The following is a 21528-nucleotide window of genomic DNA, read 5'->3' on the forward strand; positions in this document are numbered from 1 at the left end:
GTCACGTCCACCACGCCACGGGCTCCCGTGTCACGCAGCGTTCGCCGCCCGAGCGGCCTGAACACCTTGGGAGGCGGTCAAGCCGAGACCAGGGAGAGCCACGAGTTAACCGTCACTGACTGGCCGCCAGGCCCAGCATGCAGCGCTCCACACACCTCAGCCCGGAAGTGGCTTGAGCGGAGCCGCTGCATGCCGGGAGTTGTAGTCTTCCAGGGGCTGGGCAGCCTCTGCGGCCTGCGTTTCGAGAGGGAAAAGCGAGCAGGGAGGCTCGGCGCGGCCCTGGTCCCAGCCAGCCGCGCAGCCCTACGACCTTCGGCCCCAGCCGAGGTGGCCGGCCCCGCCTCCGGGCCAAGCTTTCCCCGCGACCCAAGATGGCGGCCGAGGTGGATTTCGGCGACCTGGAGCTCTTTGAGGCGTTTGGCCACCCGGAGGAGTCGATGCCGAAGCCCGTTCACACCCGGTTCAAGGACGACGACGGCGCCGAGGAGGACGAGAACGGCGTGGGCGACGTGGAGCTCCAGGCGCGGCTCCGGCAGTGCGAGGAGACCATCGAGGAGCTCCGCGCCCAGAATATCCTTGCCGCGGCCGGGGTTCCACGCCGTGGCTGCCGCGTGTGTGGCCGGCGCAGGGGGTCGCGGGACCCGATCCCCGGCGAGGGCCGCTGCCAGGGCTGTGGGTTCGCGTGGAGCCCGCTCCTGCCCCCGCAGCCAGCCGCACGCCCGGGGTCTGGGTGCGCGAATGCGGGGTCCGGGCTTTGAGGAATCCGTTCCTCCAGAGAGGCTTGGTCAAGGGCAGGATTTGGATTTTAAGATTAAATCCGGGGTTTCTGGCACTTCGAGCTGGGCCGAGCTGTGGTGACGGCTTTGGGGAAAAACGCGCCAAACAGCTTTCCGCGTGTGTTGTTGCTGATCCAGAGGGCTTGCGGATTCTCGGTGAACTGACTAGGAAATCTATTTAGACTCTCAAGGAGTTTTTAAAACTATATGCAGATAACTTTGTTTCCTTTTAACGTTAGTGGGGAAGCCTTAACATGGCCGGTGGTCCTAGTCTGATTTATTTTCCCGTGGGGCATTTTATTATGAAAAATATCAGCATGCGAAACGGCGGGAACAGGTGTGCGACAAGCTTGCACCCCAGATGGTTGAGTCATATAAAAGTTTGTGGCACCGCGTTTGCTTTAGCCCGCAGCCCCAGAGTTTTTCGTTGGCGTCTTTGAACTTTCCTTCGGGACACCACGTTTCTGGTTCCGCCCAGTAGCCGCTTGTACTCTACTGCCCCATCTTAACAATTTACGTCCGAAGTCATGAGAAGCATATTTTGATTGTTTTGTCGCGTGGCCAGGTAGGAGGCGAGTGTGTGTTGCAGCCTTATTGTGCCCTGAATTTCTTTTAATATGGCAAGCTGCTACAGAAGTGAAAGGAGCGGAATTTGAATTTCCCCATCTGCATGATTCTGTTGAGTAAGAGCTCATCTTCCTTAATAAGTAATAACATCTGGAACTTAAAAGAAAATTGAACATTCTGACTCGACCAAGGTATGAGATCTTGAAATTGACCCCGTGGTTGCCCGTCTCCTGCTAGCACTGTATAATCATAATTTCCTTGTAGAAAAGGAACAGGATTTTTGTGTCATTTTTATTCTTCAGCATACTCTGAAGTTGTCAGTAATGATCCTTTATTTTTTTTTTTAACATTTATTTATTTTTATTGCAAAGTCATATTTACAAAGAGGAGGAGAGACGGAGAGGAAGATCCGTCCGATGATTCACTCCCCAAATGGCCACAGCGGCTGGAGCTGAGCTTATCCGAAGCCAGGAGCTTCTTCTGGGTCTCCCACGTGGATGTAGGGTCCCAAGGCTTTGGGCCGTTCTCGACTGCTTTCCCAGGCCACAAGCAGGGAGCTGGATGGCAAGTGTAGCAGCCAGGACACAAACCAATGCCCGTTTAGGATCTCGGCACATGAAAGGAGAGGATTTAGCCATTAGGCTCTGCAGCAGGCCCCGTGATCTTTCATTCTTGATGTGTGGAGGGAAAGTCCGAGTTCCCTGAAGAGCATTAAACGTTTTAACTGAGTGTGAACTGAAAGTATTTGTGGAACAACCCAGAGAATTTTTTTTTTAAAGATTTATTTATTTTTATTACAGAGTCAGATATACAGAGAGGAGGAGAGACAGAGAAAGATCTTCCGTCCAATGATTCACTCCCGAACTAACCGTAACAGCTGGTGCTTCGCTGATCTGAAGCCAGGAGCCAGCAACTTCTTCCAAGTCTCCCATATAGGTGCAGGGTCCCAAGTCTTTGGGCTGTCCTCAACTGCTTTCCCAGGCCCAAACAGGGAGCTGGATGGGAAGTGGAGCAGCTGAGATCAGAACTGGCACCCGTATGGGATCCTGACAAGTTCAAGGCGAGGACTTTAGCCACTAGGCCATGGTCTGGGCCCAAGAATTTTGACTTAATGTTTAGAACTGGCACTTTGCCAATCCAGCTGTTCTGTTGCGGAAACATTCCCGGGAAGTTAGCTGAAGACGCACGTGTCCTGTACTATGAGATTTTGTTCATTAGTAGAAGCAGTGCAAAATAACAGCAGTAAAAAAAAAGGGGGGGCAGGGGTTTTATTGGACAGACAGATTTACAGAGAAAACGAGAAACAGAAAGAATGATCTTCCATGTGCTGGTTCACTCCCCAAGTGGCCGCCATGGCTGGAGCTGAGCCAATTCAAAGCCAGGAGCCAGGAGCTTCCTCTGGGTTTCCCATGCAGGTGTAAGGCCTCAAGGCTTTGGGCCGTCCTAGGCTGGGTGAACAGTGGAGAATTAGCCAGTTGAGCTAACTTACAGCATTTTACAAGAGTGAGAGGTCATGTGCTTTGGAAAACTAGGGCACAGGTTTGTATTGAGGCCTCTGACTTGAGCAGATTCTGTGCTTGCCGTGTTAATATAGACTGAGCAAGTCATCAAATCGAAAATAGCAAAGTGCTGGTTTCTGTGGGAAATGATACGCTTAAGCTTGCTCAATTTGGAGGCATCCTGATGCAATTTTGTACATTTTGTCTGTAGCACCAGTTGAAGTATCCGGCTCCACTGGTTACTAACACTTTATGTTTTAGAATTTAAGATTGACTTCCCCGTCAGCTCTGTGTGAACTAACTCTGGAGGTGCAAATGTGTGGCTCCAGGTGAGATGGGTTCAGTATAACTAGGATTCCTCATTTTCGAAACAATGCTTCATTTTGGTCTGTTGAAGATGCTTCTGGGGTGGGCATCCCTCGGGAGGAGAGTGCAGGTGTTCAATGCACTGCGCTTTCCCATCCTAGGTGCCATGCACTTGCATCCAAGCTAAATACACCTTCAGATTCTCTCCGACATGAGTTCTTAAATGCGCTGGTGTATCCAGTTCCTCCCTTGTTTGTAGAAACCGGGCCACTAGGTAAAGAAACTCTAGTCGAAAATTGAAGGATTGACCTCAATGCGGTAGCCTAGTGGTTAAAAGTCCTCACCTTGCACATGCCAGGATCATATGGGTGCCAGTTTGTGTCCCAGCTGCTCCACTTCCCATCCAGCTCCCCGCCTGTGGCCTGGGAAAGCAGTCGAGAACGGCCCAAAACCTTGGGACCCTGCACCTACACGGGAGACCTGGAAGAGGTTCCGAGCTCCTGGCTTCAGATTCAAGTCATTCACATGAGCTAAAACTTGTGTTTTCCTTGAAAAGCTAGTTCTTAGTGATTCTTATTTTATAAAATACTAAGTATTATTTAAGAATTTTAGGGAGCAGTGTTGGGGCGCCGCCGGTTAAGCTGCCACTCCAGTGCTGGCATCCATGTTAGAGTGGTGCAAGTTTTGACTGCTCCATTTCCAGTCCACCTCCCTGGGAAGGCAGGTGAAAGTGCCCCAAGCACCTGCTCCCCAGAACTTAGCACCTGCTACCCACATGGGAGGCCTGGATGGAGTTCCTGGTGGCTAGCTTTATTTAGCCTGGCCCAGGCTGGCTGTTGGAAGCAGGTGGAGTGTGAACCAGCTGGTGCTAAGATCTGGTTGTTTGTTTTTTTGTTTGTTTGTTTGTTTGTTTGTTTTGAAGACAGTGACAGCAAAAGAGAGACAAAAAGATCTTCCATCTGCTGGCTCACTCCCCAGGTGGCTGTGATGGACAGGCAACACTGGGCGAGGGGGAAGCAGAGGCCCAAGTTTTGCCTGGGCCAGTAGAAGGGAAGTAGAGTAGCTGGGCCTCCGTCACCTACCAACACTCCAGTGACAAGGTTACCTGCAGTGCCATGGCGTCAGCCCCGACTACATCTTTTAATCAAAGCGATAGAGATTATATATTTGAATGTGCATCTGTGAGACACTTTAGCGGCTTCTAAGAATGTTTTCACTTCTGTTCTAGTGGAATCTTGGTGAACAATACTAAACTAGATGGGCCTTTACTACAAATTCTGTTTATGAACAATGCTATCTCAAAGTAAGTAATTTTTCACTTTTGTAAAAAAAAAAAAAAAGAGTTGCTATGTTTACCCAACAGTGTCTTCCATAAGTGTGTGCTGGTTTTAATCTTTATTAAATCTTTAATCTTTATTAATCTTTATTTTACTTAAAATGTTGTTGGAGTTAAAATTAGGAAATCCTGTTTGCAAACAAGGATGTGGGTATTGTGTAAGCCTGAGCTGGGGTCCCTAGATTCCCCTGCTTTCGTCCTGTATACCTGCTCCCATCGGAGCCCGGCTGCATTTTCAGCTTCTTCCCTGGCAAACGGGACTGGCAGTGACTGCCGATGAAGGCAAGCATTACTCCCATATGTCAGTAGCAGTATCGTTGGCTCTGCTCTCCCCACACCGGCTAACAGTCCATGGTGACTGTTGGAAGCCTACCCCGTGATTATTTTTTATTAGCAAAGCTAGACCGTTGCAGGCTTCCCAGCATGCTTGGGTTTCTAGTAACTCATTGCATTCCTGTGGTGCTTGCTAGAGTGTTCTGAAGTGGTTTGAGGCCTTGTCCTGTTGCTTCCTCAGGGCATGGTCGTAGGCACTTCATACAGCTGCCTGATCCTTCTATGCTGGCCACGCTAAAGGTTCTGCTGTGCTATCCCTGAGGTGGGACTCAGGGCAGGGGCTGCATGGAGACAGCAGCGGCACAGTCAGGCTTGGGCACTACTGTCCATCCTCATCCTGTCCCAGCCCACCTACGGATCACGAGCAGCCAGGCTGCTGTCACCACTCGGACCTAGACTTCCAGAGAGCTGAGGCTGCAGAGCGGGTCTGCGGGAGGTGTGGCTGCCTGAGCTCGGCTCCTGCCCTTGTGCAGGGGGTGGCATGGTGGTTTTTCTTGGATTGGGTTGCATTTTGCCTGTGTCTTTCCCAGTTTCATATTTATGAGTGTCTCTGTGTGTGGAGTCTTTGGGAGGAGAACATGGAGAAACTGACACTTCAGGAAATTCCTCTCGTATAAGTAGGTGACCAGAAGGCGGGAAAGGAACTTTTCATTATGGAATTTGAGCTTCTGGGTTTTCCGCCATTTACTCACAGCATGTATTTGAAAGTTAAGTACACAAAATGTCTAACTAGTAACCATTGCTCTGCAACTGTGGCAGCTGCTCAGTGCTGGCACTGTGAGGTTGTTATAACCATTTTGTCGACTTAGCAACAATGTGCATTTTTCATAGAGTAAGTTTGAGAATGTTACAGAGCGAGTGACCTAATAAACCTCTAAAAAGCAAAATGACAAAATTAATGCATAACGTAAAAATGTATGGCATCAGTTTAATGTTTTGCTGTTTGGATTCTGTTTTGTCCTTTTGTACAGGCAATATCATCAAGAAATAGAGGAATTTGTATCAGATTTAGTAAAAAGATTTGAGGAACAGCAGAAAAATGATGTGGAAAAGACTTCCTTTAATCTTTTGCCCCAGGTATTTCAAATTTAAGAGACTTTAATTAAGATTAATAGGTTATGCTAATCACTGCCAGTTGTTGGGTCTTGAGACTCCTCCCGAATCAGAACTGAAGTGGTTGTGGAACTTGCCAGTTCTCTCCCCATCCTTCCAGCACTTCCTCACTGGGCTCCCCCAGCCAGCGCCTGCCTTAGGCGGCTGCGGGTCGCGGAGGCAACCGGCCTTCACTTAGACTCCTGGCGTCTTAGCTGGGACACATGGGTTTGGGCAGATTAATTTCAAGACAGGAAAAAAAAAATTCTAAGGATTATAAAAGAATCTTCCTAAGATCAGAATCATGTGCCTGTTTTATATGAGAATAAAATCAGAATTATGATTCTAGACTTAAAAATTAAGGTTGGTAGAGTCTGTCAAATAAGACTCGAGCTGTGCACCCTCAGGGGTCGGAGAAGGGAGCATACAGGTTTTTTTTTTTTCTTGAGTAGTACAGTTCTTAAGCACTTTTCATGTTTATGCATCATGTAGAGTTTTTTTAAGAGTTGTAGCTTTTTTGAACATGCTTTAATTTTCTTATTTGGTATCACCTGTTTTTAAAATCTTCCAGAATATGTAATTTCCCTGGCTACTTTAAGTGTTGAAAGTTCCATAGCATTGATAACACAGACCAAAGTGCATGCTGACAGCTCAGAAAAAGCTCTGTTTGTATCTCTTTCCATTTTCCTTCTCTTTGTTGAATATTCCAAGCTTGCCTACTAAACCCATTCTAATCAATAGAACAAACAATCCAAAATCATGTGCCTTAGTGGTGTGTTGGAGATAGAGCTGTGTGTCCAGGTTCCTATGGTTTGAGATTTCACTTTGTTACAAATTGTTCAAATTGTGATGCCCGTTTTCCTTTGCCTCAGCCATCCAGTATTATGTTGGAAGAGGACGGCAAGGTAGAAGATTCCTGTGCCAGTAAAACCAGCAAGGAGGCTTTCAGTGTAAGTGGGGATGCTTGAATGTTGAATCCTGCCAGGGGCGGGGCCTGTTTCAGCTGGACGGCATTCAGTTAAGTGACAGGTGCGTGTGTCCGCCTGCATGTTCTGTAAGTCCTGGAGGATTCACCCTTTAAATGCCACCAGTGTCTATACTACCGCCCTGTGCCTGGGTGCACACACACATCAGAGGACCAGTGTCTATACTACCGCCCTGTGTCTGGGTGCACACACACACATCAGAGGACCAGTGTCTCCACCGCCCTGTGCCTGGGTGCACACACACATCAGAGGACCAGTGTCTATACCACCGCCCTGTGCCTGGGTGCACACACACATCAGAGGACCAGTGTCTATACCACCGCCCTGTGCCTGGGTGCACACACACATCAGAGGACCAGTGTCTACTACCGCCCTGTGCCTGGGTGCACACACACATCAGAGGACCAGTGTCTATACTACCGCCCTGTGCCTGGGTGCACACACACATCAGAGGACCAGTGTCTATACTACCGCCCTGTGCCTGGGTGCACACACACATCAGAGGACCAGTGTCTCCACCGCCCTGTGCCTGGGTGCACACACACATCAGAGGACCAGTGTCTCCACCGCCCTGTGCCTGGGTGCACACACACACATCAGAGGACCAGTGTCTATACTACCGCCCTGTGCCTGGGTGCACACACACATCAGAGGACCAGTGTCACCGCCCTGTGCCTGAGTGCACACACACATCAGAGGACCAGTGTCTATACTACCGCCCTGTGTCTGGGTGCACACACACATCAGAGGACCAGTGTCACCGCCCTGTGCCTGGGTGCACACACACACATCAGAGGACTTCATTTTTGTCCTCACAAGAGCTTAGTGTTTATTTCCAAGAGCCTGAATGAAGAGCTAGAATGCTTGGTAGTTGAGCTTCCAGAAGGATGACACAAAAAATAGATCACTAATGAAAACAAATGGCACATTTGGAATGTGAAGTGTTGGTTAACTCAACTGGAGAGGAGCGTTTAGCCCTGCAGTGCCCGTGGAGAGTTCCGTAGGGCAGATGCTGTGCAGGGAGGGGTTGACAGCTTGCAGGCATTTGTTAAGATAATGTAATTCTGACTTCTACTAAGGGAAGAAGGGCAAGCTTTCATGTGTGGGCTGTTGCAGCCCGATGGACTTTCCACAGTGCTGTGGACACGGGGCTCTGTAGTGCCACGCCCACAGTCCTGACTGCAGACAGGCACGGCTGGCCCACATGGAAACAGGGAAGATGGTTATTTGTACCAGAACCATTGCAGCAGATGAACTGAGGATAAACAGGGACGTTTCAGTTCAGTTGCCAGAAAGCTGAAATTTTTATCAGGGCTATTAAGATTGAAGTTGAACATCTTATTAAAATAAATATGAATTCCATATTTTTACTAGCGTCAGGTAAATAACCAAAGTTCTGTCATGGCACTTTTTTTTTTTTTTTTTTTTTTTTAAGATTTATTTTATTTTTTATTACAAAGTCAGACATACTGAGAGGAGGAGAGACAGAGAGGAAGTGGAGCTGCCGGGATTAGAACCAGCAGCCATATGGGATCAAGGCAAGGACCTTAGCCACTAGGCCACGCCGCTGAGCCCTGTCATGGCACTTTAAAGAAAATTTTGTAATTTTCATTTGGTAACTTTCCTTTTTCCTTCTAACTTTTTTTTTCTGTTTTTAAGATTTATTTATTTTTATTGAAAGTTAGATTTACAGAGTGCAGGAAAGAGAGGAAAAAAATCTTCCATCCACTGGTTCACTCCCCAAGTAGCTGCAGTGGCTGGAACTGAGCCAGTCTGAACCCAGCATCATCCTCTGGGTCTCCCACACGGGTGCAGGGTCCCAAGGCTTTGAGTCGTCCTCCACTGCTTTCCCAGGCCACAGGCAGGGAGCTGGATGGGAAACAGAGCTACTGGGATTAGAAGTGGCACCCATATGGGATTCTGGCATGTGCAGGGCGAGGGCTTTAGCCACTAGGTTGCAGCGCTGGGCCTAGTTTTTAGGGTCACAACTGTGAAGAGTGGGGCCAGATCGAGCTCCCTTTCACCCCATCTGAAGGGGGGAGGCAGTGCTTTCAAGACAGATGAGTTGGGCTGGGTCGGTGACGTAGATGAGGAATTGTTAGAGACATGCTCTCTGAGCCAGGGCCTGGCTGTGTTGAGGGAGCAAACGGAACCACAGACCACAGTAAGTGGGCAGCCCCAAGGGAGAGGTTCTTGTCCAGTGGCACTGCCAGGGACCCACAGACAGGACAACTTCAGAAAATTCTGGAAAAGTTAGAAAGTTTATTTTGGCACAAAAATCCTGAAATCCACGCATAGTTTTTTCGTAACACACACTTCCACGAATCTTACTCTGTGCTGCAGAGACAAGCACTAGTGAACTTCTAAAAAGCCCTCCAATATGTTTCCAATATGTTGCACCAAAATAAACGTCGTTGAATTTCACTTTTCTATGAACCTTTTCAAGTCCTGCAGTCAGGTCCTGAGCTCACTTTAGATGTTGCTTCGGAGGACACTGTGTGCCCATTTTACAGATGGGGACGCAGATGGAAGGCAAAGTAACTCCCCTGGGTCCAATAAGTAAGCACTCAGGGAACTGAACCCAAATACAGGAGTTCTTCGGAGAGTTGATAGGAAATAGGATCTAAAGATGCATCTGTTTTGGTCCAAAAAAGCTTCCGAATGCATATATGTGGAAGGTCTTCAAAAAGCTAATAAAAAAAGTACATATATAATGCAAAAGTCATGCATGGGTTTTGCCCCAAAAGAAACATCCTTTCTGCCTTTCCACAAACTTCTGAGATCCCCACATGTGATTGGAGCTCCTGTGTTGGCTGAGGCCGCAGTAAAGACATAGGACTCCGCCTGTAAGGTGAGAAGGCGTTGGGAGAGGTTAGGTGTGATGTGACCGACTCGCACTGCTCTGTGGGAAATGCTCCATGGCAGGTGACGTACAGAAGCTGGGACGCAGCTGGAGAGTTGTTAAATGTGTCAGGATCCGATGGCTTTCTCTCAGTGAGACTGAGAAGAGGAGGCTGGCTGTCCTTGGGAAATGGAGCTCATCCAGCATGTGGGTCAGCTGGGTGTGGAGCCCAAGGGCAGGAGCAGGATGACTCTGGGGCTTTGCTCTGAGCAGCTGGAAGGATGTCACTGACTTCTGTGAAGCCTGGAGGGGAGCAGGACGAGGGAGGGCTGGCGTCCAGGAAGAGGTAGAACATGACCATGGAAGGTGGGCAGTCTGAGTTTAACTCCATGCCCTGATCTGGGGCATCACATGCGGAGTGAGAGTAGAGAGCATGAGGAGAGGACCCAGGACGCCGGCGTGTGTAGACAGGATGGGCAGGGTCTGGCCAGGACTGCTTGGCAAGGCAGGGAGAGGGCAGCAGGTTGGCCTGAGGAAGACTCGACTGTGAGAAAGTCACTGGCAGGCTCCACTGACAGGAAGTTTAGTGTCCTGATAGGAATAGCGGGGAGAATGGTAGTGTCACTTAGGAAAACAGGAAGAATGTTTTAGATTTAAAAGGACTATAATGTTAACATCTAAATGTTCTGTGTGTACCTTCATCAGATTCTAGCTTGGGGAGAACTATAAAGGTACTTGGCTGAGAGCTGGGAGAATGAACATAGGTGAAGAGAGAAGTTACTGGTTTCTTTAGACGCAATTATGGCTCAGATGGAAATGTCACAGTGTCTGCAGCTGACGTCACAGGGTCCGCACACTCGCAGCTGACATCACAGGGCTCCACATGCTGTGGGGTGTTGGTGTGTGTGCAGTGTGGGGTGACATGCACAGAAGCATCCAGTGAAATTAACAATTATATTTTTATTCTAAGTTGTCTGAAATTTTATCCAGAAATTGAAAGGAAAAGAATCAGTGGAAATAGTAGGTATATATTGGGGTCTTAGAAGAGAAGCAGAGAAGTGGAATGTTGTGAGAACCATGGCTTCTATCTTTTGCTGGAGTTCTGGAGAGAGTGCAGCTGATGGTCATGACCCTGCAATAAGGTGTCAGTCTTGGCTTTTTGGGCCTCTCCGTCTGCCCCTCCAGCCCCTCCAGCCCCTCCAGCCCCTCCAGCTCCTCCAGCTCCTCCAGCCCCTCCAGCCCCTCCAGCCCCTCCAGCCCCTCCAGCCCCTGTAGCCCCTGTAGCCCCTCCAGCCCCTGTAGCCCCTCCAGCCCCTCCAGCCCCTCCAGCCCCTCCAGCCCCTCCAGCCCCTCCAGCTCCTCCAGCCCCTCCAACCCCTCCAGCCCTTCCAGCCCCTCCAGCCCTTCCAGCCCCTCTAGCTCCTCCAGCTCCTCCAGCCCCTCCAGCCCCTCCAACCCCTCCAGCCCTTCCAGCCCCTCCAGCTCCTCCAGCCCCTCCAGCCCCTCCAACCCCTCCAGCCCTTCCAGCCCCTCCAGGCCTTCCAGCCCCTGTAGCCCCTCCAGCCCCTCCAGCCCCTCCAGCCCCTCCAGCCCCTCCAGCCCCTGTAGCCCCTCCAGCCCTTCCAGCCCTTCCAGCCCCTCCAGCCCTTCCAGCCCCTCCAACCCCTCCAGCCCTTCCAGCCCCTCCAGCCCTTGTAGCCCCTCCAGCCCCTGTAGCCCCTCCAGCCCTTCCAGCCCCTCCAGCCCTTCCAGCCCCTCCAGCCCCTCCAACCCCTCCAGCCCTTCCAGCCCCTCCAGCCCCTCCAACCCCTCCAGCCCCTGTAGCCCCTCCAGCCCCTCCAGCCCTTCCAGCCCCTCCAGCCCCTCCAGCTTGGGAGTTCATGTCTATCATTTCATCCAAAAAACTTGTTGCAACAGCTGAACGTAGTCTTACATACTCATGCCTTTCTTTTTTCCTACTTAAATAGCAATATTTTTGACTTGTTTTTGCAGGTTGTAGGAAGTGTCCTGTATTTTACTAATTTTTGCCTTGATAAATTGGGGCAGCCGCTGCTAAACGAAAACCCTCAGCTCACCGAAGGATGGGGAGTGCCCAAGTATCCTACCTAGTGGCCGACAGCACTGTGCACCTGCACCCAGCTCAGCTGCCCAACACCGTAACTATTCCTTAACCCGCTTCCCTAAAGGTACCAGCAGGTCTTCAGCCACATTGTTTCTCTAGAAGGGCAAGAAATACAAGTAAAGGCAAAAAGGTTTGTGTGGGGAGTTGTTTTGGTTTGTTTTTTTTTATTTATCTGTTTGTTTATTCTCTAGCCAAAACCATAAACTCTTTTACCTTGCAATGTTAGTTTTCTTTATTGCTGGTTTACTGTGAATTCAGATTAAGCTCATACAGTAAATGTTTAAATTGATGATCTGTTTTTGGGATTCATTGTTGCCCGAGAGCCCCGGGCGGGTTGCTGCCCGTCTTCCCCCCCCTTGTCTGCAGCAGGGAGGAGGGAGGAGAGAGGAGGGCCGCCTGCTTGGCTCTTCCATCACTGAGCACTGGACAGCGGAGGAGGGAGGGGCCAGTCAGGCACACGAGGCTCTGGTCAGAAGGCTGGCTTGTGCAAGCGATGCAAGTGTGAGGATCGTGGCCACGGATGCTCCTTGCACATGCCTTGTTCCATGATATTCTTTGATATTGTACAAAAGCCTTACCCATCTGCATGTACATTATAATTTACATTACGAAAATCTCTTGTGCTTTTCTTTTTTTTTTTTCTTGCACAACAGACCAAAGCCTCACTGTTTCAACTGTGGTTCTGAAGAGCATCAAATGAAAGATTGCCCAATGGTAAATATTTCTCATTTAAAAGCGCATCTTTGAACTAGACATCAGAGCTCATGTTTTCCGCACATTTAGGGCATTGTGTGATATGAAGAAACTTCCTCTGCGGCTTTCCTGTAATGCTTTAACTTAAAATCTTTGAAACTCCTGCTTAAAATAAGAATTTTTGGGCCTGGCGTCGTGGCCTAGTGGATAAAGTCCTCACCTTGCATGTGCCGGGATCCCATATACATGCCGGTTCTAATCCCAGCGTCCTTGCTTCCCATCCAGCTCCCTGCTTGTGGCCTGGAAAGCAGTGGAGGACGGCCCAAAGCTTTGGGACCCTGCACCGGTGTGGGAGACCTGAAAGAGACTCCTGGCTCCAGGCTTTGGATAGGTGCAGCACCGGCCATTGTGCTCACTTGGGGAATGAATCATCGGGTGGAAGATCTTCCTCTCTGTCTATCTGACTTTGTAATAAAAATAAATAAATCTTAAAAAAAAAATAAGACTTTTTTTTTTTCGAACTATAAATTGCTTTTTTTAAGATTTATTTTATTTTTATTGGAAAGTCAAATATACAGAGAGGAGGAGAAACAGAGAGGAAAATCTTCATCCAAGCGGCCCCGATGGCCGGAGCTGAACCAGTCTGGAGCCAGGAGCCTTTTCCAGGTCTCCCACACAGGTGCAGGGTCCTAAGGCTTTGGGCCGTCCTCTACTTCTTTCCCAGGCCACAAGCAGGGAGCTGGATGGGAAGCAGGGCTGCCGGGATTAGAACCAGTGCCCATATGGGATCCCAGCACATGCAAGGTGAGGACTTTAGCCAGTAGACCACTGCGCCAGGCTCAACAAAGTTTAAGACATTGAGGTGAAATAAAGCAATAGTTGTTTGCTTTCCTAAGCTGTCCATCCTGTTCTACATTTGCTCCTTACACATTAGAATTTAAAAACACCTATTTGACCTAGAAAACAGTGAGCATTTTTAGTGAATGTTTCTGAATTGCTTGGCATCGTTGTTTTCCACTGTGGTTAGCCTCGGAATGCCGCACGAATCAGTGAGAAGAGAAAAGAGTACCTGGACGCCTGCGGGGAGGCGAGCAGTCAGAGTTTCCAGCAGCGATACCACGCGGAGGAGGTGGAAGAGAGATTCGGCAGGTTCAAGCCCGGAGTCATTAGGTAGTGCCACTGTCGGGCCGCGCAACGTGCTGTGGGTGGAACATTCCGGGTGATCACCTGGCTGCACTTGTCCTCGGACAAGGCCCTTAGCAAGGTGCAGCAGTTCATTCACAAATGTTGGTTGAAATTTTAACTCCACGTTAGGCAGTGTGTTACCCCCTATGTAACAGAAAATAAATTCTAAGCCATCAGAACACGGCCTGTAGTCATGCAATTTCCATTCCTTTTTCCGAGTGAGGAGCTTCAGGACGCACTGGGCGTGACCGACAGGAGTCTCCCGCCCTTCATCTATCGGATGCGCCAGCTGGGCTACCCGCCAGGCTGGCTCAAGGAAGCTGAACTGGAGCACTCAGGACTGGCCCTCTATGATGGGAACGGTACAGTATACGTTAGCACTAACATAATGGTTTAGGAATGACTGGCTTGTTTATTTTGTGCGGAATTCGCTGAAAAAGTACCATGATGCTGTTCCCATTGTCATAAGGAACTAAAGCTTCAGTGTGTCCACAGAATTAGAAGTGGTTAGCTGGACTTGCTGCGTGACTGCCTTCCTTGGCGTGTCGACTCCTTAGTCAGTCCCCACAGACTCTCGGCTCCACATTTAAGGTAGCAGCTACAGACCCACCAGTGCCATCTGATCTGTAACTTAGAGTACAGGAGCTGTGTGATGGTCTGGCGTCTGCGTCCTGGATGCGTGCCCCACAGAGGCGCACGCATGCCGCACTGCCTACGTTAAAGATCCAGCTCCAGCTGCTGAGTCCAGGGGGCTTCCTCCTTTTTTTTTTTTTTTTTTTTTTTAAGATTGATTTATTTTTTATTACAAAGTCAGATGTACAGAGAGGAGGAGAGACAGAGGGGAAGATCCTACGTCCAATGATTCACTGCCCTGGGTCTCCCATGTGAATGCAGGGTCCCAAGACTTTGGGCCGTCAATAGCCTTCCCAGGCCACAGGCAGGGAGCTGGATGAGAAGCAGGGCAGCAGGGATTAGAACCGGTGCCCATATGGGATCCCGGCGCATTTGGCGCGTTCAAGGTGAGGACTTTAGCTCCTAGGCTGCTGTGCTGGGCCCCTCAGCTGCTTTTCTTGGGGAGCTGGATTAGATATGTACTGGTACCCATATGCGCTGCCAGCACTTTTCATGGGGAGAATGAGTATGTGAAGCCACTGCTCCAACCCCAATAACGGAAATTGTAAAGCAACATTAAGGCACTAAAGAGGATGACTAAAAGTTTGTATGTAGAAGGCCTACAACAGTGAAGATGGTGCTATTGGTATCCTTTTTTGCTTGTTTGTTAATTTTAAAGACAGAGCTACAGAGAGAAGGAAAAACAGAAGAATGTCCTGTTCACTGATTCACTTTCCAAATCCTTGCTGATCCAGTGCCAGGATCTCCCGTGTGGGTCAGGGACCCGAGCACTTCGGCTGTCTTCCACTGTCCTTCCTAAATGCATTAGGATGTAGTTGGATAGGAAGTGGAGCAGGCAAGGTACGAACCCGCGCCCACGTGGAATGCTGGCATCCCTGGCAGCAGCTTTACCTGCCAAACCACAGCGCAGATTACGTAATAGGTACTTTCTTAGGGTCATGAGAAAGATTAATACTGAGTTAATACTCACAAGGAAGTGTGCATAAACCATTGTCTTAACTAAAATTGCCATTTGGCCCACAGTATAAGCACTATGAAAATGTTCATTGGGCCCGGCGTGGTAGCTCAGCGGCTAAAGTTTTCACCTTGCATGTGCCGGAATCCCATATGGGCACCAGTTCTAATCCCGGCGGCCCCGCTTCCCATCCAGCTCCCTGCTTGTGGCCTGGGAAAGCAGTTGAAGACGGCCCAAAGCTTTGGGATCCTGCACCTGCGTGTGAGACCCGGAAAAGGCTCCTGGCTCCTGGCTTCAGATTGGCTCAGCTCAGGCCATTGCAGCCTCTTAAAGAGTAAATCATTGGATGGAAGATCTTCCTCTCTGTCTCTCTTCCTCTCTATATTTATCTGACTTTGTAATAAACATAAAATAAATATTTTTAAAAAAAATACAGCATAGACAAATAAAATGGGTGTGGCCAAGACTTAAGCAATCCAGAGATGAACCAAAATTTCTGAGGTTTTTAAATCCTTTTATCAAGGAAATATTCCATTATTTTTTTTTAAAGATTTATTCATTTTATTACAGTCAGATATACAGAGGAGGAGAGACAGAGAGGAAGATCTTCCGTCCAATGATTCACTCCCCAGGTGGGCCACAACGGGCCGGTGCGCGCCGATCCGAAGCCAGGAACCAGGAACCTCTTCCGGGTCTCCCACGCGGGTGCAGGGTCCCAATGCATTGGGCCGTCCTCCACTGCTTTCCCAGGCCACAAGCAGGGAGCTGGATGGGAAGTGGAGCTGCCGGGATTAGAACCAGTGCCCATACGGGATCCCGGGACTTTCAAGGCAAGGACTTTAGCCGCTAGGCCACGCCGCCGGGCCCTATTGCATTATTTTAGAAAACTGTAATTAAAGTCATTCGCAGTGTGATTGTGGGAGGGATGTGTGAGCACCCGCACTGCTGACGCCTCCCCACCGGCCTCCGACAGATGGCGCTGAGGGCGAGACCGAGGCCGGAGACGTGCAGCAGAGTAAAAGTGTCACTTACGACCTCTCAAAATTGGTAAACTATCCGGGTTTCAATATTTCAACTCCCAGAGGAATTCCAGATGTAAGTATATCAGATGTTTTATTCTTCTAGGATGGCACGTTGTTATGTTAAAGGTTTTTCAAAGTTCTCTGTCACTTCCTTTCTCTGACTCTGCCTTTCAAATAAATTTTTTTAAATCTCTTGAAAGAAAAAATATTAACTTGTTATAATAGAGAAGTAAGCTTGTTATGTATGTATTTAATTCTGTGTTGATTACCATCTGAAAATTATTCATCAAAATGATAATTTTAATCATAACAGAATCCTTATAACTAGATAAAATACATCAACCTCTGTAAATGTAGAACTGTTACTTTTTAAGAATCACCTGGGAAGCGGATTCCTAATAAAGCTGAGTATGCTTTCACGTCTTCTGCTTTCTTTCCTCTTTTCCGCTTGTGCATAGGCGTGGCTTCACTCTTGCTCTCTGCCAGCTCTCGCCTGTTTCAGGCCTCAGCCGTGGCTGTGTCTGAGCACGTGTGGAGTGACCGACTCGCAGGGTGTGGCTCAGCAGGGGCCACCTGCTGATGGCCGCCAACACCTAGCCCCAGCTGACTCGGACCCTGCAGGTCTCCTCGGCAGTCAGCTTAACTCATTATAAAATGACACTGGTCACTCTGCTCATGGTTAATAAAGGAAAAGTCAGCTGAAAATCTGTCATTTGATCTGAACCTTGCACTTTGCTTCCTTTGAGCAAAATCTGAAAATGTATTTCCCAAGCGCACACGCGTGCTGTTTCCCCACTAGGAGTGGAGGATGTTCGGCTCCATCCCCATGCAGGCGAGCCAGCAGAAGGACGTGTTTGCCAGCTACCTGCTTGCCAACTTTCAAGTGGTAAGTCGGTGTCAAGGGTGTGGCCTGTGACAGTGCAGAGCGTGTGACTGCAGCATCCTGTTGCATATTCTTGCTTTGTATAGAAGCCGTTCTTTCTCACCTGAATCAGAGAGAAAGCAGGCAGGCCACAGTGATTTTCTGGGGATACCTCAGTGACAGGGCGAGGGTTCGCTCCGTGTCTGCCTTGTCTAACTGCTGTTGGGTTTGGTTTCTGCTGCAGCCGGGTGCAAAGTCTGGCAGCAAGAGGTCTGCTTTCCAGTCCAGCCCCAGGAGCTCCAAGAAGCAGAAGAAGGAAGGTAGCTCGGCGTCCTCCCCCACAGACATGGAGCTCGACTCGGGTAGGTCCCTGCTCTGGGTTTGATTGCGCTGGACAGGACAAGGCTGGCTGGGAAATCTTTATTTTACTCTTGGGGATCAGAGCAGCGCCACTCTGGCTGGTCAGCGCAGAGCCGGGGTCGGCCTGGTGGCAGAGCTGCTCAGGCTGAGAGCCAGTTAAGAGGCGCACCGGAATCCACCTGTGCTAGTGGGAGCCTCGCCTCAGGCCAGTGGCCCCGTTGCCGCTGCTGACATGATGGCTGCAAGACTTCTCAGCCGCATTTCACCATTTTACACAGAGATCCTTTTAAACTGCGTGGGGGAAAAAGAGGAACTGTGGTGTACCGCACGCTGTGGCGTAGCCAGGAAGGCTGCTGCCTCCAGTGCACACTGGTTCATATCTCAGCTGCTCCACGGCTGTCCCCGTTCCCTGACAAAGGTCTGAGAAAAGCAGTGGGAGGTAGTCCAGATGTTTAAGATCTGCAGCACACGTGGGAGACCCAGATGGAGCTCCTGGCTCCTGGCTTTGGCCTGACTTAACACTGGCTGCTATCTGTCTCTCTATTTCTTCCTCTCCATGAATCTGACTTTCAAATAAAGAATACATCTTTTAAAAAATGAACAAGCTGGAATTGGAAGCCAGAGCTGAGTGAGCTTGGCCCAGGCTTGCAGTGCCGCGTCTGGCCCGATGGGGGCAGCCCTGGGCCCACGGGGCGCCCTCCACAGCACTGGCCAGGGCAGCAGGCACTGAGCGCTCCCGCCTTTCCTCTCAGGTCTGTCCTCCTGGAAGTCCAGCACAGCAAAGGCCTTGCCCTTTGATGCTGCCCTGGTTCTTTGTTCTCACCCACCTGAGTGTGAGCACAAGCCTGCAGCCCGCCAGGTGTGACAGTTCTGTGAGCAAGCACTCAGGGCCAGCTGCCAGGACAAGCAGGAGCTGCAGCTTCCGGAACCTGGATTGCTCGCTGGGTCTGCTGCTGGGTGCTGTAGACTCTGTCCCCAGCAGGCACTGGAATGGCTCTGACCACCAGTGCGTTAATTCCAAGGACGTTGTCAATCCTTTGCTGCAGTTCTGCTCCTTGTTCCCTTTACTGTCCCAGATGAGGTTCTGTTTGGTCCTGTGGCGCGTCAGTTGTGAACTGAGTGAAAGTGCAGGCATTAAGATAAAATACAGGGGCCTGGCGCGATAGCCTAGTGGCTAAAGTCCTCACCTTGCATGTGCTGGGATCCCATGTGGGCGCCGGTTCTAATCCCGGCAGCACCACTTCCCATCCAGCTCCCTGCTTGTGGCCTGGGAAAGAAGTAGAGGACGGCCCAAAGCCTTGGGACCCTGCACCCGCGTGGGAGACCCGGAGGAGGCTCCAGGCTTTAGATTGTCTCAGCTCCAGCCATTGTGGCTGCTTGGGGAGTGAACAAGCAGATGGAAGATCTTCCTCTCTGTCTCTCCTCCTCTCTGTATATTTGACTTTCCAATAAAAATAAATAAAATCCTTAAAAAAGAAAAAATAAAATACAGAAGATACTGTGATGACAGCGGTCCATGGGGCTCTTCCGTGGACGTCTTCCGTTCTCAGACTCTCAGGGAGAGTGTCAGGCCCACAGAACACAGATGGATCCCCTGGCAGGGCAAAGGCCTTCAAGCCTGCAGGTGACTGCACAGGTGATTGCGGAATCCAGAATCCTGGCTGCCAGGTGTTTTCTGGATGCCTTACCCTGTCTACCTGTTGGCCTTGACCTGCGGGTTCTATTCCTCAGTCATCAGGCTCACTGGTGGACTTCCAGCATTCAGCGGCTTACTGCTGCTGCTGTTTATTATTATTATTATTAGTTTATTTATTTACTGGAAAAGCAGAGCCACAGAGAAAGGTGTTCCATCCACACCCCAAATGGCTGCCCGACCCATATCTGAGCCAGGCTGAAACCAGGAGCTAAAACCGCATCCTGGTCTCTCCACAGGTGGCAGAGGCCCAGGCCTCGGCCTGTCCTCCACTGCCTTCCCAGGCACAGTAGCGAGAAGGGGGGTTAGGAGTAGTGTGGCCAGGCCAGGGCGGAAGGGAGGAGCTGCCGGAGAGGCCGGGAGGCAGCTCCTGCTGGGGCGGAGGGAGAGCCCAGGCAGGCGGGTCCAGCCGGAGCAGAGGCGTCTTTCCTGGGCAGGGGTGTCTACAGGATGTTGAGGATGGTGATCAGTGGACATTGGAAACGCAGCCGTGCGTGTGGGTCAGGCAGTCAGGTCAGAGAAGCACGCTGGGCATTCCCCTTCCCGGGGTCACGGCCGGCCTGCACTTGTGGCTGGACTGCTCAGGGTCTCCCTGAGTGTTCTCCTTCCTTCATTTGGTTGGGACAGATGTAGGTCCCTCATGGCTGTGGCCACAGTGGCAGCTCGACAGGGTCACAGCAGCTCTCTGCAGGGGACAGTTCCCCCTGCGGCCCCCGGAAGCTGTGGCCACCTGGGGTGCAGCCGCGGATGGCAGGGGAGCCCACGGCTGCGCGGCTGGTGACGTGGCTGTCGTTTCTCCTTTCCAGACTGCTCCCCAGCCAGCGGAGGCCCCCATTTCCAGCCGCCTTTACCACCCGGCACTCCCCCGCCGCTCCCCCAGGGGGCACCTTCCCCCATCTTCACCCCACCACTCCCCAAGGGCACCCCGCCGCTGACCCCCAGCGCCTCGCCGCAGCCCCGAGTGGCCTCGGCAGCTGTGGAGGAGGACACGCTGACCCTGGAGGAGCTGGAGGAGCAGCAGAGGCGGATCTGGGCGGCGCTGGAGCAGGAGAGCACCCACAGCGACTCGGACCTGCCCGTGGACACGCCTGTAACTGGAAATTCTGTTGCCTCATCGCCTGGGCCCAGCGAGCTGGACCTCCCTGTCCGGGAGGGGGACGCCCACGACAAGCAGCAGCTGGAGCTTCCAGAACCTGTAGAACTCGGCGATTGTGCCCAGAAAGCAGAGGCTGGCCTGTGCTCGAGTCCCGGGCCCGGCCCCGAGGCCCCGGCACCACCTCGGGAGGAGCAGGTGGAGCCCACCCCAACGGACTCGCAGGCCGCTCCAGATGGCAGCAGCCTGGCCTCCCCCCGCGACGTTCCCAATGGAGGCAGCCAGGTGCTGCGGACTGCGGGCTGCAGCCCTTCCCCGGCCACCAAGGGCCACAGCCCTGTCCCCGACATGAGCAAGTTTGCCACCGGAATAACGCCGTTTGAATTTGAGAATATGGCGGAATCCACAGGGATGTACCTCAGGATACGAAACTTGTTGAAGAACTCACCCCGCAACCAGCAGAAAAACAGAAAAACTGCCGAGTAACTGCTGGCGGCAGTGCGGGCAGTGCGGGCCACGGCTCTGGCCTGTGCTCTCTGTTCCCTGGGCCACGCTGGCCGGCAGGGCAGGGCCGTCGTGTTGCTGTCCACACCTGCCACGTTTTGAAAAATCTCTCCAAGACTGAATTGTGGTCGCCAGGAACAGGGGGACTGGGCTCCTGGTTGCTGTATTTTATTCGCAGGCGGGGGCACGGGGGGCGGCTGTAAATCTGAGATGGCTTGGAAGCGTTTATTAAGGTTTGTACTATTTTGGGATCGTGAGTGTCCATCAAGAGTAATGATTTTTAATCTGTCTTTTGTACATTGTTTTCCCTTTCTACATTTTGCTAATTCTCCTGTACACAAGTTTAATATATCACTTTTTTTAAAAGAAAAAGACTCTAACCATTTTCAGATTCATGTTTCAGTTCCAGCAGCTACGTGAGGACAATGAGGGCCGAGCCATGGGCACATGCGGGCACAGGCGGGCACAGGCGGACGCATTGGCGGGCCACGGCCCGGGCTGCTCTGAGTGGCCCTTCTGCCCTCTTGCCTACATTTCTCTCCCAGACCCTCTGTACAGGTGCGCTCGCCTGTGCACAGGGGTTTCATGTAATCTAAGACTTTGGATATAGGATAAGGGATCCATGGTTAAACTAGAAAATGTTCTCTTTTAGGTTTGGAAGTAAATTAT

At 50.8% G+C, this 21528-nt stretch overlaps 1 protein-coding gene and 1 non-coding gene across 2 annotated transcripts; both read left to right on the plus strand.

Moving 5' to 3' along the window:
• The first annotated feature begins 91 nt into the window (after nt 1-91).
• ZCCHC8 (zinc finger CCHC-type containing 8) lies at nt 92-21247 on the plus strand. The gene is made up of 14 exons (XM_058656726.1): nt 92-570; nt 1492-1534; nt 4377-4451; nt 5789-5894; nt 6782-6859; nt 11730-11833; nt 11924-11989; nt 12513-12573; nt 13580-13722; nt 13957-14099; nt 16299-16420; nt 17147-17233; nt 17454-17571; nt 20069-21247. Exons 1-14 carry the CDS (start codon nt 372-374, stop codon nt 20839-20841), a joined length of 2118 nt encoding a protein of 705 aa, XP_058512709.1. The 5' UTR covers nt 92-371; the 3' UTR covers nt 20842-21247.
• On the plus strand, nt 4892-5026 carry LOC118759880 (small nucleolar RNA SNORA9). The gene has a single exon (XR_004996445.1). It is a non-coding gene; the product is annotated as a small nucleolar RNA SNORA9 (small nucleolar RNA).
• Nucleotides 21248-21528: the final 281 nt, after the last annotated feature.

Source organism: Ochotona princeps, chromosome 29, assembly GCF_030435755.1.
Source record: "Ochotona princeps isolate mOchPri1 chromosome 29, mOchPri1.hap1, whole genome shotgun sequence".
Lineage (NCBI taxonomy): Eukaryota > Metazoa > Chordata > Mammalia > Lagomorpha > Ochotonidae > Ochotona > Ochotona princeps.

Bases quoted from the DNA above. Each gene is read 5' to 3' on its own strand.
- ZCCHC8 (XM_058656726.1), top strand. From the start codon at position 372: ATGGCGGCCGAGGTGGATTTCGGCGACCTGGAGCTCTTTGAGGCGTTT. The intron at 4,452-5,788 runs GTAAGTAATTTT...CCTTTTGTACAG, and splicing joins ATGAACAATGCTATCTCAAA to GCAATATCATCAAGAAATAG. The intron at 16,421-17,146 runs GTAAGTATATCA...TTTCCCCACTAG, and splicing joins CTCCCAGAGGAATTCCAGAT to GAGTGGAGGATGTTCGGCTC.